Source organism: Oryzias latipes, chromosome 1 (genome assembly GCF_002234675.1).
Source record: "Oryzias latipes chromosome 1, ASM223467v1".
Lineage (NCBI taxonomy): Eukaryota > Metazoa > Chordata > Actinopteri > Beloniformes > Adrianichthyidae > Oryzias > Oryzias latipes.
The window spans coordinates 18,711,595-18,729,203 of NC_019859.2; the positions used below are offsets into that span (position 1 = coordinate 18,711,595).

The 17,609-nt window shown below is 39.2% G+C and overlaps 1 protein-coding gene across 1 annotated transcript; it reads left to right on the plus strand.

Annotated features, from left to right (window-relative positions):
- The first annotated feature begins 49 nt into the window (after nucleotides 1–49).
- Nucleotides 50–14,000, plus strand: ednra (endothelin receptor type A). The gene is made up of 8 exons (XM_023957632.1): nucleotides 50–313; nucleotides 1,094–1,609; nucleotides 6,714–6,841; nucleotides 8,230–8,428; nucleotides 9,705–9,857; nucleotides 10,007–10,140; nucleotides 11,463–11,571; nucleotides 11,908–14,000. The coding sequence occupies exons 2-8, from the start codon at nucleotides 1,151–1,153 to the stop codon at nucleotides 12,043–12,045; spliced, it is 1,320 nt and encodes a 439-aa protein (XP_023813400.1). The 5' UTR covers nucleotides 50–313; nucleotides 1,094–1,150; the 3' UTR covers nucleotides 12,046–14,000.
- Nucleotides 14,001–17,609: the final 3,609 nt, after the last annotated feature.

The window sequence follows — 17,609 nt, forward strand, 5'->3', positions numbered from 1 at the left end:
AGATTTGCTATCCCACCCAGTCAAAGTGTCTCGCTGGTGCTCTGACACACACACACTGATATACACAAAGCCTCACAGACACACACAGTTGAGCACGTCCACTTAGACATACTGCAAACTCTCCATAGGAAACTCTGAGCCATAATGCGAAGGCACCTCAGAGCAGACGGGTGCATTGCTCAAACCAAGTGGGATACGATGCAGCTTTGATAGTGCGTTAATTACTCATGTGATGTGATACAGATGTCTGGGGGCTTCAGCTGAAAGTTTGCCTGACGGTTTCCAAGGGGGCCAGGCAGTCATTTTAGAAGCGGTAGGTGAAAACCAAATGTATTTATTATTTATGGCTAGATCAGTTTGCGTGCTGTCACATATCCCAGCAGTGTCATGCTGATGCTAAACTGTGATGCTACTTGAAGGGCTGGCTGCTAAATAGTTCTTTATGTACTTGGTGACAGCAGGGACTTTGAACAGGAAGAACTCTGGGCTACAAGAGTTGCCTGTACTCTGACATGATGAAAAGGGCTTTAAAACTGAAAGTTTAAAACTTTTAACTTCTTTAACCAAGCATAAAGTGGTCTGAATTTGTCATATAAAAAAAAAATTTCTACAGATTGGAGGAATGTTAAGAGGGAAAATGTGTGCTTTGTTCTGTGAATGAGGCTGCTCATCTATTTATCCTTTCTGCTAACATTTTGCACTGCTTACTGGAAATCAGCCCCGGACAACTTTTTTTCATAGCTAGAAAAATCATGACTTCACCCGTAAACCTTTTAAAATTAGAAAGTGGAAGAATACAGAGTTATAATTTGGGGAGTTATTATATTATATTATTTTATATTATATTATATTATATTATATTATATTATATTATATTATATTATATTATATTATATTATATTATATTATATTATATTATATTATATTATATTATATTATATTATATTATATTATATTATATTATATTATATTATATTATATTATATTATATTATATTATTTCACACATGTGATAGAAAACTATAATGTGCATTAACAGTAAAATTAAAAAAGTAATTTTTCCTTTTTCTCTTTCTCTATTTTCTTCTCACTAGTGACACATTTTGACAGTCTGTCACTCAGTGCAAGCAAAGATCTCAGTTACGCTGACAATGGCCCCACCAGCAGGGAGTTTGTTTGTCCTCATGGTCTGTATGGTGACCATGGGTTTGTGCCAAATCAACAAAGCTAAGGACCCTCTCCCAGGTTTTCTGGTCCACACCACTCTCCATTCTCCAGACTTCCATACCACCGTCAGTCCAAGCGCAGGACCCAGTGTTCCCTCTCGTGGAGGACTTGATACACAAGCTCTGAGGTCCAGCTCCTCCAATGAAACTAACAGAAAACCCCCAATGTGTCCCATAAATCCATCTATTAACAGCTATTTTAAGTACATCAACACCATCATTTCCATCGTCGTTTTTGTGGTAGGCCTGGTCGGCAATGCCACCCTCCTGAGGATTATATACCAGCACAAGTGCATGAGGAATGGGCCCAATGCCCTCATCGCTAGTCTGGCCCTGGGTGACCTTATCTACATTTTCATTGATATACCCATCAATGTATACAAGGTACTGTTTTTCTCTCCACTTTTGCAGATTTAATTGTAGTCTTAACCTCAGTTCAGCCTCCGGGGAGTGTCAGGTCGGCCTGTTGATTTGATGAAATGCAGAAACAATAGCTTGACACACACAGATAAAATGGAATATTACAGACGGGAAAAAGGGGAGAAAGTGGGAGGGGGGGTCTAAGGACGTGTGCAGATAGACGGGAAAGTATAATCAGTCTGAGTCTTATCTTTATCATATGAAAAGATTAGCAATGAAATAAGCTAATGGTGCTTAAAAAAATGGTGGTCACACATTTTTTCTATTTGTTTATTTCAATCCCCTTTGACCTTATCGCGAAATTTCTAAACTCACCAAATCCACAAAATAAAAAACAATTCAACTCAGAATGTCAGCTTTTCAAATTAAAAATAGGGGTAAAAGATTCTTGTTGCCTCTCAGTTGATTGTGTGTCACTGTTTGCTCCATTTCTCTGTTTATAAGAAGAGAGCAACTTGCAGTGAGTTGTCAGAAAACTTTAGAATGTATATTTGTTAGTGGCTAAATGATTATCCACAAGATCAAAATAGGCCTTAATTAGCGAACGGGGCTCAGCACACTACAGCTCGGTTTTGCGTGACTCGCAACCCTTCTGTTTACGCTTTGAAATATGAAGTGTTTGTGTGACAGATGTGATGAATCATTGCAGGGCTCCTGCTTTGGTCTGATTTATGCCTGTAAACACTGTCACAATTTGAGTAATAATAAAGAACAATGGAAAAATGGAGCGATCCGTCAACATGATCTTTTGAGCCACATTAAAGAACAGCATTGTGCAAAAAGGAAAAATGAGAAAGCCACCTGGTTAAAATTAACTTAGGACTCTGAGGAGGGCAAAGTGACTTTTTGGTCTGAGTAACACATGTGCAAAACGGAAACAAGGATCATATGGGGAGTGTGTGTGTGGGGGGGCTGTCTGTTCACAAACAAAGAAAAAGCTGCTTTCACAATCCTGTAACTTCCTTGTTCTTTCCTTTTTGGCAAGATTTTCCTATGAGAAAAACTCTGGGTCCAAGAGGAACACAAAAACCTTTGTGAATATCAGCATGACGTCAACCTTTTTGCAATATTTTAATAAATAGTTTCATTAATGAATGCATATACCTATAATCTGTAGTTTTTGTTTTGTTTTTTCTTCTTTCCTACATAATTAAAAGAACAACTTAAAGTTTTCTCATTTATGTCAAATAGTTTTTATTTATCTTTTTGACAACAATCTTATTGGTCGATATTTTACTTAAAAATACAAATTTAGAAGTAAAGTGAAGAAAGCATTTTGTGCTGGTGTGTTTTTAATAATTTTCAAACAAACTTAACAATATATGACAAAGTAAAGAGTACAATATCTTAAAACTAAGCAACTTTTTTATTGAAATTATCATTTATTATCTGTCACCCAAAAAAGGCGGTGAGACAGATAATTTTTCAGATACACTAAGTCCTTTAGGAGGAAAAGTTCCATTCAGTAGCAATTTTGTATTTCTATAAAACAAACGTAATTATTCATTTCAGCAATATTGCAAAAAATAAATATAAAAAGTTGGTGATATGCTGTATGTTCAAAGAAATGCATGCATTTGAAGTCCTTGACCAAACTTGTGCCATACATAAATAAGGCGTCAATTTCTGTGGCTGCTTTAGATGATATACACTTCTACAAAATTTGAGGACACTTTAAGCGCATGTTTATATATATTTGATATTATTTTAAAAAAAGCCCCTCTCACCCTTCCGCGGGTGGTTTCTCTTCCGAGCTCGGGTCCTCTACCAGAGGCCTGGGAGCTGTTCCTAGCACTGCGCTTTTCTGGACTGAGAGGTCTGAGGTCTTTCCAGGTATCTGTTGTAGCCACTCCTCCAGCTTGGGGGTTACTGCCCCGAGTGCTCCAATTACCACAGGCACCACTGTCACCTTCACTTTCCATGCTTTCTCCAGTTCTTCTCTGAGTCCCTGGTATTTCTCCAGTTTATCGTGTTCCTTGTTCCTGATATTCCCATCGCTTGGCACTGCCACATCCACCACAACGGCTTTCCTTTGTTCATGTCCACCACTACAATGTCTGGTTGGTTCACCATTACCGTTATATCAGTCTGGATCTGGAAGTCCCACAGGATCTTTGCCCTTTCATTCTCTACCACCTTTGGAGGTGTTTCCCATTTTGACCTTGGGGTTTCCAGTCCATATTCTGCACACATGTTCCTGTATATTATTCCAGCCATTTGATTGTGGCGCACCATGTATGCTTTACCTGCCAACATCTTACACCCTGCAGTTATGTGCTGAATTGTTTCAGGTGCCTCTTTGCACAGCCTACACCTTGGGTCTTGTCTGGTGTGGTAGATCTGAGCCTCTATTGCTCTGGTGTTCAGGGCTTGTTCCTGAGTGGCCAGGATGAGCGCTTCAGTACTGTCCTGTAGGCCAGCCCTTTCTAGCCATTGGTAGGACTTCTTGATATCTGCCACTTCAGTTATGGTCCGGTGGTACATCCCATGCAGGGGTTTGTCCTCCCATGAGGATCTGTCCTCCAGCACTGTATCCTCTGCTCTCCATTGCCTGAGACATTCACTAAGCACACTGTCAGTTGCGGCCTTGAGCTTGATGTACTCATGCATCTTGGATGTTTCATCCTGGATAGTGGCTTCTACGCTCACTAGACCCAGTCCACCAGTCTCAGGGTGCTGGATTTGGGATGGAACCCTCCATGCATGGTGAGGAGCTTTTGTGTTTTAACATCCGTGGTCTGTATCTCTTCCTTTGGTCATCTTATTATGCCTGCAGGGTATCTGATAACTGGCAGTGCGTAGCTGTTTATTGCCCGGGTCTTATTCTTGCCATTGAGCTGGCTTCTCAGGACTTGCCTTACTCGTGGGAGGTATTTAGCAGTTGCAGCTTTCCTTGTTGCCTGCTCCAGGTTGCCATTTGCCTGCAGAATTCCAAGGTACTTGTAGCTGTCCTCAATGTCTGTTATTGTTCCTTCTGGGAGTGAGACCCCTCCTTTGTGGACTACCTTGCCTCTCTTTGTCACCATCCAGCTGCATTTCTCAAGCCTGAATGACATCCCAATGTCAGTACTGTAGATCCTGGTGGTGTGGATCAGGGAGTCAATGTCACACTCACTCTTAGCATATAGCTTGATGTCATCCATGTAGAGGAGGTGACTGATGTTGGCCCCATTTCTGAATCGGTATCCATAGCCAGTCTTGTTGATTATTTGGCTGAGGGAGTTCAGATCCATGCAGAACATCAGTGGGGACAGAGCATCACCTTGGTGTATCCCACATTTGATGGACACTTGTGCAAGTGGCTTGCCATTGGCTTCAAGGGTGGTTTTCCACAGCTTCATCGAATTTCCTATGAAGGCTCTTAGAGTCCTGTTGATGTTGTACAGCTCCAAGCATTCAGTGATCCATCTGTGTGACATTGAATCATGGCTTTCTTGTAATCAATCCAGGCTGTGCAAAGGTTGGTGTGTCATGACCTGCAGTCTTGAGCGACTGTTCTGTCAACCAGGAGTTGGTGTTTGGCTCCTCTGGAGTCTCTACCAATGCCCTTCTGTGTGGTGCTCATGGATTGATCCATGTGCCTATTTATCTTTGTTGCAATGATGCCTGACATGAGCTTCCATGTTGTGGAGAGACAGGTTATTGGCTGGTAGTTGGATAGGACTGCACCCTTTGAGGGATCCTTCTGGATCAGGATCATTCGCCCTTCCGTTAGCCATTCGGGGTGAGTCCCATCTCTTAGCAGCTGGTTCCTTTTTGCTGCCAGGCGCTCGTGAAGTACGGAGAGTTTCTTTGGCTAGTAGGCATGTATCATGTCAGGGCAGTTTTCAGTGCCTCAGGTATGGGCATCTGGCTGTATCTCTTAGGTACTTGCTTGCTCATTGTACCTCTTTGAGCCTCTGTCAGCTTACTCACATCCTTCCGAGTTGCCTTGATTTTGGCCTCTAACCGTTGCTTCCATGGTGGGTATTGTTTTCTCCCATGGTTGGTCTCATAGCCAAGCATCTCAAAGATCACTGCTGCTGAGGTGTAGACCGGTTCATTGGTTTCTGTGATTGTTGTGGTAGGAATTGCCCTCAATGCTTCATTCACAGTTTCCAGGAGACTTTCAGGCGGTACATCACTTAACCATTGTAGCTTGTGTCGGGGTTGCCTAGTGTTCATTCTAGACATGATCTTGTCTTTCAGGTCAATTGCTGCCTCGTTCATTGTATCTGTGGTTGTTGGGGCTGTGTACCCAAGCTCTGGGTGGGAGTGTGGTATAGCCTCCTCTCTGACTTGGAAATTAAATTATAGTATAGGCCAGAGGTGGGCACTGAGGGCCGCATTCCTGCATGTTTTCCAGCATACCCTGCTCTGGCATGTTCTAATTGGCTGGACACACCTGAACCAGGTAATCAGTCATGAGTAGGCCAAGACTATCTGGAAATCATGCAGACACACCGGCCCTCGAGGCCTGGAATTGCCCGCCCCTGGTATAGGCCCTACTTATTCATCTGTTTATACTTGAAAGAGCATTTTTATGCAATACATGCATGTTGACCTAACTTTGATTACTATTTAATCTCTGTCATAATAAAAAAAATCTGAATTAAAATAACAGAATGGGTTCTCAATCCGACCTGCCCTGTACTCTGTTAGATGGCCAGCTCAAAGGCTTTATAGGGAGAAAAGATGCTGCAGACATCAAACTGACATAATTACAGGAAACATTTCGCTCAGTTTCCACCAAGGAAGGGTTTTTTAAGAAGACATGACACATCACAAAAGTGCACATTTCTTTTATCTCCAAAATGTTGTTGAGAAACTATTTTAGCTGTTACTGAACAAGCAAGAAGTTTTGGAACTTTATTCACGGTTGGATAGTAAGTTTGTTAAATGTTTATGTCATTGTGTTCTGCTTAGCATTATGACTTTATCTCTGCTGTCTGGGAAACCCAGTTTGTAAAGCAAAACATTAGTGGAATAAAATGTGTGTTATCAATGTGCATGCTCTCAGTGGTAAAAATGAAATGGTCCTGCATCTCTTGAGAATCAGTCTTTAAGTGCATTCCTCTCTGTGATCCAGCTCCTGGCCTCACGTTTCCCGTTTGATGACAGCACTTTTGGTCTGTGTTTGTGCAAATTGGTGCCGTTTCTGCAGAAGGCCTCAGTGGGCATTACAGTCCTCAACCTGTGTGCCCTCAGTGTGGACAGGTGAGTGCCTTCACATCAGGACTTGTTATTTTACATGCGGATACTACTGGATAATATCAAATTACTTTCTTTCTTCTTTTTTTTTTACAAAGCGTTTAGTGTAAACATTGTAAAAGTGGGACCTGGATAAAAAACCATGATGATTACCTTAATATGTTCCTCCTGAAAAAGCAGTTAATGTTGCTCGGTTTAATGCTGAAATAATAATAATTTAAAAAGAAAAACACTAAACCAAATTGATAAACTAGCATTTCTGGTATTTTTGTTAAAAATTGAATAATTTACATCAATTTTTCTCTAGTGTAGTTAAAGTAAAAACAAATATTTCAGAAAGACAGATAAAACTTTCAGGAGGCTCTTTTGATTATAAATTACAAGCACTAAAATCAAAAATGTTTATTTCCCTGTTTAGTTGTATCATTCTTGAGCTCATCCCTGTTCATTAGCGCAATAATATATTTGAGTACAACAACTAATATGTAAAATGTGCACTGTGAGCTTAAATTGTTGTGCTTACGTTACTCCGCCTGGACCAGAAGTATTTGCTAAGTTTGTTTTTGAAAGCAACGTAATGGAAATTCTGTAATGAATAAATAATGGTCTTCAAATGCTGAATTTCAGCATCATCCCACTTAATGCTCTCCCCACTTTCAAGTACAAAAGGTTTGCTCTAACAGGCTCCAATGGTTGAAGCATCCAGACAGTTCCAGTGACCTCTGTGACTATTAATACAGTTTTGCTCAAAATCACAAGCCTCCAATTTGTTTCCAACAAATGCGTAGCATATCTCTGTCTCAGTGTATCATGAATCTGCACAAGTCCCTTTTGGATCTTTTCATTGTTGTAGGAAGAGAAAAAGGTGGATGCATTACCACTTAGTGAAATATAAATGCAGCCACGTTGTTCAACAGAGAAATTCAAATGTGTCATGAAAAATATATTGTTTTTGCCATAAAATCTTGATGCACGATTTTACTAAAACATTTCGACAAGTGCTTTCCATTAATGAAACAAACAAGCAAACAAGTACTCGTTGCATAGGAATCAGGAGCCAATGCACAGACCTCACTGCCAACATGGGCCAGTCTGTTTGGAGGCTTTACAAAAATATAAATATTGGATATTAAAAATAAACAATTGATCATCTCTTCTCATGAATTCTTAACACTTTGATTGTGTGCTTACAGAGCAGCTTGTTGTGCTTGATGTGATGCCAGAAATTTAAATAAAAGGGATTGCTCTTGTGAACTTTGCTGGTCTGGAGGCAATAAACTGAACATTTTATTATTTTATTTAGAGTTTTTTTCTATCTTTACATCACATAAGTGCTGTGCGCACTCATGTAACAAGATGCAAACATGTTTATTGTGCATCCTGCTCTGTCACAGGTACAGGGCTGTAGCATCTTGGAGCAGAGTGCAGGGAGTCGGCATCCCTCTGCTCACTGTCGTCGAGATTGTGTCTATTTGGGTTCTTTCCCTCATCCTGGCCGTTCCTGAAGCCATCGTTTTTGACATGGTCACCTTCAACTACACCAACACCACCATACGCACCTGCATGCTCAACCCAAAGACCCAGTTCATGCAGGTACACAAACAACATTTTGGATTAGGAAACTCAGGTGCATTAATGCAAACAACAGTAGAGGACAGCAGGGGTTAAATGAGGATGGGGGCGCTTTCAAGCAGCTCAAATAGCACTAAAAGCTGCCGGCAGCTGACCCAAGCTGCTCTGTTATTACGATGTTTTTAGATTTTCATGTGGGCTAAAAAAAAGTTTTGTCTTTTTGGACAAATGTTTTGAAATAGTAGAAAAAGTTTTGATGAGTGTTTTACAAAGTTTGAGGTTTGGTTGTGAGTAAGATGACACCAAGAATGGAAGGAGAATTCTTGCTACAAAATATGTATATATTTTTTTTAGAAACCCATTTTAAAATATTCTCCGGGGAGCACCTTTTTTTTCTTAATTAGAAGTATTTCATCACTGCAAACCCTGGGGCCTAGATGAATGCCTACTGCTTTTGCCTGAGTCTCAAGAGTCTCCACCAAATCCTGGTTAACATCCTTCTGATTGTCTAAAAAAGAGGAAATCTGTAAAAGGAACTTAAAGCAAAATAATTGTACAAATGCACAAACAAGCCTGAAAAGTGCCACAAGTTTACAAAAACTAAGAATAAACTCAAACAAATGGGGTATTTTGTGTTAAAATAACAGTTTGACACAAAAGCCAGCTATTTGACTAACAAGATGAAATAAATAAATAAATTGCTTTTTCTTTAAACATAACATAACTCAAGTCTTTCGCTGTTCCCATCAGGCATCTATTTTGCCTAATATCGATCTCCCCTGAAAGTCCGTGAGAATAAAGAGACACCATAAACAATTTTATACAAGAATAAAAAAAAACATTTTACTTTATGAAAGCTGTATCTTTTTTGCAACATTCAACATTTTGAGGGAAGTATTAGCTTTCACTCAACTTTCCTTTACTTTTAGATCACGGCCTTTTAACAACCTCAGAGCCCATAATTGATTGCAGCCCTCGTGCAATTACTGAAGCCTAGGACTTTAAGCTGAACCACATGGACGGCTCCACATGTACAGAACCCGAGTAATCTCTACCAGATATCACTGTCTGTTGAACTCAAAAACACAAAGCTTATTTCATGAAACAGCGTTTTTTAAAAGTGGGATACTGAATAAAGAGACATTTTAAAGTGTGAATAAAAGAAAAAAATAGGAATAAATGGTGGTGTATAGTTGAATAAAATAGTCAATAATGAAATTTCAGGCTGGAGAAAAAAATTGTTAAATACATGCAATTGTTTAAAATCCAATGTAACAATGTTCTTTTCTCCCTCTAGGGCTATACAGATGCAAAGGACTGGTGGCTGTTTGGTTTTTACTTTTGCGTTCCACTGATTTGCACAGCTGTCTTTTACACTCTAATGACCTGTGAGATGCTCAATCACAGGAAAGGCAGCCTCCGGATAGCTCTAAGTGAACACCTTAAGCAGGTGATGACAAGAACATGTCAATTACTTACAATTCATCCAACGTGATCAAGTTGCTATATATTTTATCACAATTGTTCATGAACTGTCCCATAAAAAGATGATACAAAAACACAACTTTCCTGATATTTTGTGTTTCATGTCGTTTGAAGAGGAGGGAGGTGGCAAAAGCGGTCTTCTGCCTGGTGCTCATCTTTGCCCTCTGCTGGTTTCCGCTGCACCTGAGCCGGATTCTGAAGAAGATGGTCTACCAGCAGAATGACAAGACGCGGTGTGAACTACTGAAGTGAGTGTGCGCTGATACATCACACCAACTAAAAAGTCCCTTTAAGGGTGAAATTTTTGTCAAGAATGACATAAAAAAGAAGGAAGAATCAATAGCAGTTGAAAAAATTGCAGTTTTAAAAAAAGAGCTTGTTTGGGATTGAGAATATGCTGGGCAGGCTCCAAGCTCCCTGCTCCAAGCTCTCAGCAGCGGGGAGGGGAAGGGGGGCGGGGTTTCTACATGTCAACCATCCCAACCACAGCTCAGAGGGGAATTTCTAATGAACTCCTGCCGCTCTGCAGAAGCTTTGTCCTAAAAAAACAACACAGGTTTTTATTTTGGCAAAAAACAGCATAATCGTGATTAAAAGACCACTTGGATCACGTTTAAAATAGATCAAAAGGTGATTGGAGCGGGACTTCAATGATAAGAAGCTGGAGAAGAAATATTGTGTCGCAAGGAGTTTTGCTGTCTGGGAAACCCAGTTTGTAAAGCAAAACATTTGTGCAATAAGATGTGTGTTATCAATGTGCATGCTCTCAGTGGTAAAAACGAAATGGTCCTGCATCTCTTGAGAATCAGTCTTTAAGTGCATTCCTCTCTGTGATCCAGCTCCTGGCCTCACGTTTCCCGTTTGATGACAGCACTTTTGGTCTGTGTTTGTGCAAATTGGTGCCGTTTCTGCAGAAGGCCTCAGTGGGCATTACAGTCCTCAACCTGTGTGCCCTCAGTGTGGACAGGAGTTTTGAAGTGAAGTCTTCTTTGGACAAAGTTTTTTGTTTTTTCTTCTTTTCACATGAGCCAACTGTCTATTAAGTTAATTAAATGTGGCTTTGCAGCGGCTTATGAGTCTGCAGAAGTAAGAAAGAAAAAAAACACACACACAATAACCACAGCAACAGTCACAATCTTCTGACCTGCAAAGCCTGTGATGAAAAAACAGCAAACATGAAACTGGAACATGACTTTAAAAATTTCCATCACAAAGTAAAACAAGACAGAAGATAAGACATAAGGTAACTAAAACTGAGGACTGAGAAGGATGAGAATCTGACACAGCTGTGTATGATTAGCAACTAAAACCTGATGTTATGTAGTTAGTGGGCAGAGCAGGGGGAAAAATCCAACCACTAAACATGACACGAACACAGAAAGTTATACTTGAAACCAGCCAAAGACGCAAGAACCCAAAAAACCAAACATAGAGGCACCCGACAGTAAAGATCTTTGGAAAAAGCATCATAAAATGCAGACAGACTTGTCCAAAAAGCACGAGACGGCCAAATTAAGATAACAAAATGTGATATGCTTGATTGTGTTCTTTATTGTTTTTTGTATTTCAGTTTCTTGTTGATCCTGGATTACTTCGGCATCAATCTGGCAACCATCAACTCGTGCATAAATCCCATTATACTGTACTTTGTCAGCAAGAAGTTCAAAAACTGCTTCAAGGTATTGTACCCATATTTTGCAGACACTTCTATTTGTATTTCCCCTCACACGCTCACAACGACGCTAAAATCTTAGGACAACCTATCCTTCATGACTTAGAGGTCAGGCGGGCGATGAAAATCTTTAAGCGACATGTAAAAGCAGTTTGGTGAAATATAAAGTAGCTTTATAGCATGAAGTCACACACTGCAAATGCTGGTCAAGGGAATAAGGCTGGAGATACACCAGGTTGCATGTTAGAGGAGCTTTGTGGGAGGAAAAGAGGAAAAAAAAACTTGAAACAAACACTGCCATGATGAAATGTTCTCTCTCTCCTTTTTTCACATGTTCTCCAAGTCATGCTTGTGCTGCTGGTGTTATTCGGATAACCAGCAGAGCAGCATTGGAGCCGTTAATGGCACCAGCATCCAGTGCAAAAGCCCAGAACCCAACAACGTCAACACGGACCGCAGCTTCAGGAAAGACAGCAACTGACAGCTTTTTCAACATCATTCTGGAAACAAATGAGGACTTTTTTCTGCACGTTTGTGCTCTCAAAGAAACTACAAATTGGCTACATGCCCTTATAAATGCAAAGCAAAAAAAATCCCCAATCACGTTCCCACAACTACGGAGATGGACGTTAAAGATTAAAAAAAGACGAGACACAGCAGCATGGGGAGGAACGGTCTTTCAGGGGATACAGCTGAACGCTATAAATGACTTCCCTCCAGGAGGCAGACTGCTATTCCTGTAAAGGGCAGCACCACCGGGAAGGATACGAGGCTGGATGACTCCTGTCAGAGGCTGACAAACCAAGGAAGCTGTTCCCACGACTTCACCACTCATGAATGATAAAAGCCAAACTGCACATTACGGATTCTTACAGCTTGTCGTTTTCACTATCAAAGATCTGCAGTGTTCGTAAACAGTTTTTTGTTTTCATGGATCACATTGTGGTGTGTGTACAAGTTCAGTTTGAACTTCTCATATTTGACGCTCCGTTTTTTTTCTGATGTCTCAAGAAAACTCTGAAAAGTGTCCATGAATACCAAACTTTAATTTACTGAAAAAATGTTTAAGTCTGTAACATTGGGAAAAGGAAACTTGTGTTTTTGGAAGAAAAAAAAAGCTTTAGTTTAACGTAAAATCCACTGACCACTACAAGTCTTGATGGCATGTTTTCATTAAAGACAAAAAAAGAAAAACTACTAAATATTATTACCAATATTTTGTATTTACATTTTAGGTTTTATGCTAGCCATCTAAAAGCAGTCAGGAACTGTGAACCTTACTGGTATAGTTGTGTCATTGTAGCTTGTGATAACATAACGAATAAATATATCTTTAATATTCACTTTTATAAAGTGTTATATTGCTGCAATAGTATGTTACTCAAACCTTGTTACTTTTGTAAAGACACAGGTATTAAATGCTTTGAAAGCACATAAAAACTTCAAATTAAAGATGCAAAAAATGGAAATCTGATTTGTTTTTTTTATCAACAATGCAATCTCGTCTTTTGTTCTGCAGATTGACAACAATTAGTTTAGCTAAAGTTAAAGATAAGTGGGTCAAGGTTTGACTAAACCTTTAAACAAGTTCATTATAGATTTTGACCTATTTTAACTTGTTCATATACATTAAAAATAACTTTGTTTGAAAGAAAATTTTGGTTGACTGTGTCTAAGCTATGATGTTTGCTCATACTTTTATACTTTTTCTGTCAAAATTGTAAATATGTTGTCCAACGGAAATTTACAAACGAAATAGCTGATTCAAAAAAGCTTTAGAGGAATTGTTTTAGTTAAACATTGATGAAATATCATTATAGCAATCTTTTTGCTTCTTTTGTCTTTAAAGAACCACTGTGTTTTTGGTGTTTTTAACATGTTCTTGCTGCATTTTTCTCATAATGGAGGACAAATATAAAGAAAATTATGATTAAAACTGTGTTTCTATGTATTTCTTTATTCAAACTGTTGTGAATCAGGAGTAGACGGGAAAAAATTGCTGTTTGAAAAACCTTGTAGTTGTTACATAAAACCCACAAGCTCCCTGCTCTGCTCCATTCTGATGCATTCCATTCCAGAGAAATGGATCCATTAATATCTGTTTTCCTCGTCTGAGCTGGCATTTGGCAAAAAAAAAAACTATACAGCTGGATAGCTCCTCTATTGCTCACCATTTTAGTTGCAACGATAATGTTAGGTTGGAGTGTTGGGGGCTGTAAGCTAGTGAGAGAGAGTGTAAATGGAGGGATGATGGGAAAAGAAAGAGTGGTAATTAGGGTGGGACTTTAATAGACATACATAAATTGAAGCCCCTTTTAGTAATCAGTGTCACAGACGTTAACTTGTGTATATGTATCCTCTTAAGCTATATATGTATGCTGTCCAGTATGGTTTTTATATTTCTTATGTGAATAAACCTGTGGGAGTTTGAAAGTCTGCCTGTGTACATGAGTGTGAGCCGTTTTTCTCTGACCGGACTGAACAAGCCTCTGTTCTGCATTCGTTCACCACCATTCATCCAAGCAATTTGTAAAAATCTGTGGTCGATCCTTTCTTGACATTGATGTGCGTAAACTTCCTCTTAAGAATGCTACTTCAATCAATAAATCACTTTCCGAACTCACTGTAGCAAACAAGCAAGTTAATGCAGCTGTCACACTGCTTCCTCCCAGAAATCACGAAGGCCTCTTTGTGTTTTTCATTTTCAGCCTGTGAGAAGGAGGCGTCTGGAAGTGATTTGGTGCACAATGTGACCTGCTCCGCAACTGAGCCCTCGGGGTTGCACATGTCAGCAGAGAGGATGTGAGTAGCTTGGTTGGCGGGAACTGGATACATATAATTTACCTTTTAGTATCCTGAAAACAAGAAAAAGCAAATATGACGGCATCATTAAAAATAAGACGCTGGTGGATACCCAATACTGTAAAATTTCTAATCACTTTAGGGAAATCACAAGTTGTATATAGAGAGGTCTCACCATACAATTTCCATTGCTGGGTTTATACATGTCATTAGCCCAGCATTAGACTCTTTTTTACTGTCAAAAAAGGATAGCAACCAGACCCGTGCAATACATATACACTGCTGATAAGAACCCTGAACCAACAAACCCCTGGAGCAGCTGTGGTTTTATCAGACATAGTTCTGTTGTTGTTAAAACTCAACCAGGTCATACATTTTATAAAATATTGCCCATTCCCTGTATGAAATCATTCCACAGTAACCTTTTAAAAATGGCCAAAACAGTAATTGCTCAAACCTAAGATGCCATGACTTAGTGATGCAGAGGATTTAAAAAAAATAGAGAGGAAGAGATTGAAGCTTTGGAAAGATGAGGCCAGAACGAGGCTGTGACAAAAACATACACAGAGAGTGGAAATGGGAGGTTTTATTTCAGGAATTTGGTGGGAACCTTGTTTCTTGCCAACAGTGAATTGAATTAAGCCCAAACACAAATAACTTTGGATCTCTGAGGTCTGCCGTGCTTCTTTGAGCAGAGGTCATTCACATTTGGTTCTCAATGTAGTAAGTGTAAAAATAGTCAAGATAAAAACAATCACATTAGAGTGAGTCCTTTACCGTATCCATAAAATATAGGTAACAAATAAGCACACGGTTAATGCAATTTAAAAAGACCGACATTGATTAAATCTGAACTCTTCTTCCTTTATCTGATGCAGATAATGTTTAAAAAAATGGTAGTAAGAAAAAAGATCAGCAAAAACATTTTCTCAAACCTTTACCTTTATATTTCAAAGCAGAAGTGTCCCTGCAAATTTTTCCTTGAAGTGGTTTCTTCAAGACTTTTGACACATTTTTCCAAATGAATAATTCCAGTTTCAATACTTGAACTTCATCTTGACTCCAAAAAAATTAATGGTAATTTTGGAAACTTGATACCTGGGAAAAAAAAACAAAAACATTTTGAACAACAGTGGACATATCCACTGACTAAAAATACATTACTTTTTTTTAATCAGGTGCATTTTCTTGGTTTTGATCTGTTAATAAATCTGTTTTGCAATAATAAACCACTACTTAATATGAAGCACAAAGCTTAAAAAAAGAAATGAAAAATCCAGTTCAATAGTTTTGTATTGTACGGAACCTGGGATCTGACATGGGTAAAATAAATAAATAAAGCGTTCGCTCAAAATAATATTTTGTTCCCACGGAATAATTTATGGGTGGGAACGGAATAATATTCTGACATACATTCATCCTGTTGTCTTTGAATGCAGCACTCTTACAGGGACACGTTGATTAGTCGAGATGCATTAGGGGATATGTGTGATGCATGATGGGATACGTAGCATGTAGCCTTCGGATGTTAAGTGACCGCTAACGAGCATGTTAATAAAAGACAAATCCTGAATATTATTATTCCTATTTGACCCTACACTACAATATCCCACACCGCATGCCAAGCAAAAGCACATAGCTCATAGCTCCAGCGAGCCATGTCCCGAGAATCGCTGCGGAATGGGGAAGCAGCAAGCTTGGGCATCCTAAATAAAATATTATGATATTTTTCTTATTTTCATCGAGACAATAATAAATAGATCATTCTTGTTTTTATTTTTCCCCTCTTGAACGACTGTGGGTCACAGAGAAACGGAAGTAGCGGCGGAAAGCGGCTTTTGCGGCAGGACGGAGACCGTACCAGGGTGTGAATGAACGCAGACATGGAGACAGGATAACCGACGCCTATGTAGAGCTTTTTAAATAAATAAATCTGGTCTCTAAACATCCTTAGTGTTTTCCATGCAATGTAACGAGACACACACAGTGTGAAAGTATCTGCTGTAAATCCAAGTATCGCTAACATCCGTGTATATGAATGACTAATCGCGTGAATAATTATTTCGTACTGTAGAATTAATTAATTCGAGGGAACGCATAATTATGTTGTGGGAATGTAATATTATTTTGTGGGAATGGAATATTTACTATTTTACCCATGTCAGTTCCGGGGCTCAGTAGTATTGAGATATCAGAGTTACTGTGTGATTTTAAAGTGCTTACTCAACTCAAGTGTTGTTCTTCCTGAGCATAGATGTTGAGCGGGAACACTTTCAGTGAGTCACAACATTTCCTGACAGATAGGCTCGTGGCTGCCACTTTAAGATAAATAAGTAAATGTTAAACATTTTTTGTTTACCCCTTTGACAACCGATGCTGCAATGTGCTTTTGCTGAGGATTTACATCCCAGCCATCAGACAGCATGTCTCCTCCTTCCCTTCGCATTGATCCTTGCAGGTCCTCAGATCAATCCATTTTCTTGAACTGTTTACACGTTTGCTACAAAGCAGTGAACAAGCTAAATATCCATGATGGGATCCACACAGAACACAAAACATGTTTATCTACCCTGCCCCTACATGGCTATGCCCTGTGTATGCCACTTCACATGGCAGTCCCTCCAAGCTATCCACCATGATGCAGTCTTCCAGGACTTGTGGCAAAGACTATTTCTAATTCATAAAAGCCAAAAGGATCAATTCAAAATTTATGAACAATCTGTTATGATACTAGTGGTGTCTTTGGGACAATGAAGAAGGGGTTCAAAAAAAATAAAGTCTGGCTACCAAACCATTTTTCTACAGAAAAACAAGAGGAGGAGTGTGTCTTTACAAAAAAAACATGGAATTAAAATGAATGGGAAAAGACTGGAAAATAAATTGAGTGATTTAAAAAAAAATTTACAGATATTTCCTGTTTTGTATGAAGCGTATTACTATTTGCAATTAAGTTAATTATCTATCTTCCTATTCTTTTATTGTGAAATAAAAGCAGGGTTTTGGGTCACTGCCAAATTCAGTAAAAGAAACATATTTTAACATGTTAACATAGAGAGGGAACTAACAACCTAGGTCAATCACATGACTGCATGAGCTGCAGCTGTTCCGCCCAGGAATGACCACACTTCACCACTACAAGAGTGTTAGATGTAGTTTTAAAGGAGGTGAGAACAGTTTTATTGGTGGGGATCTCAACATGAGACAATGCTCAGCAATAAATCAGCCTGTAATAGCTGAACTTGT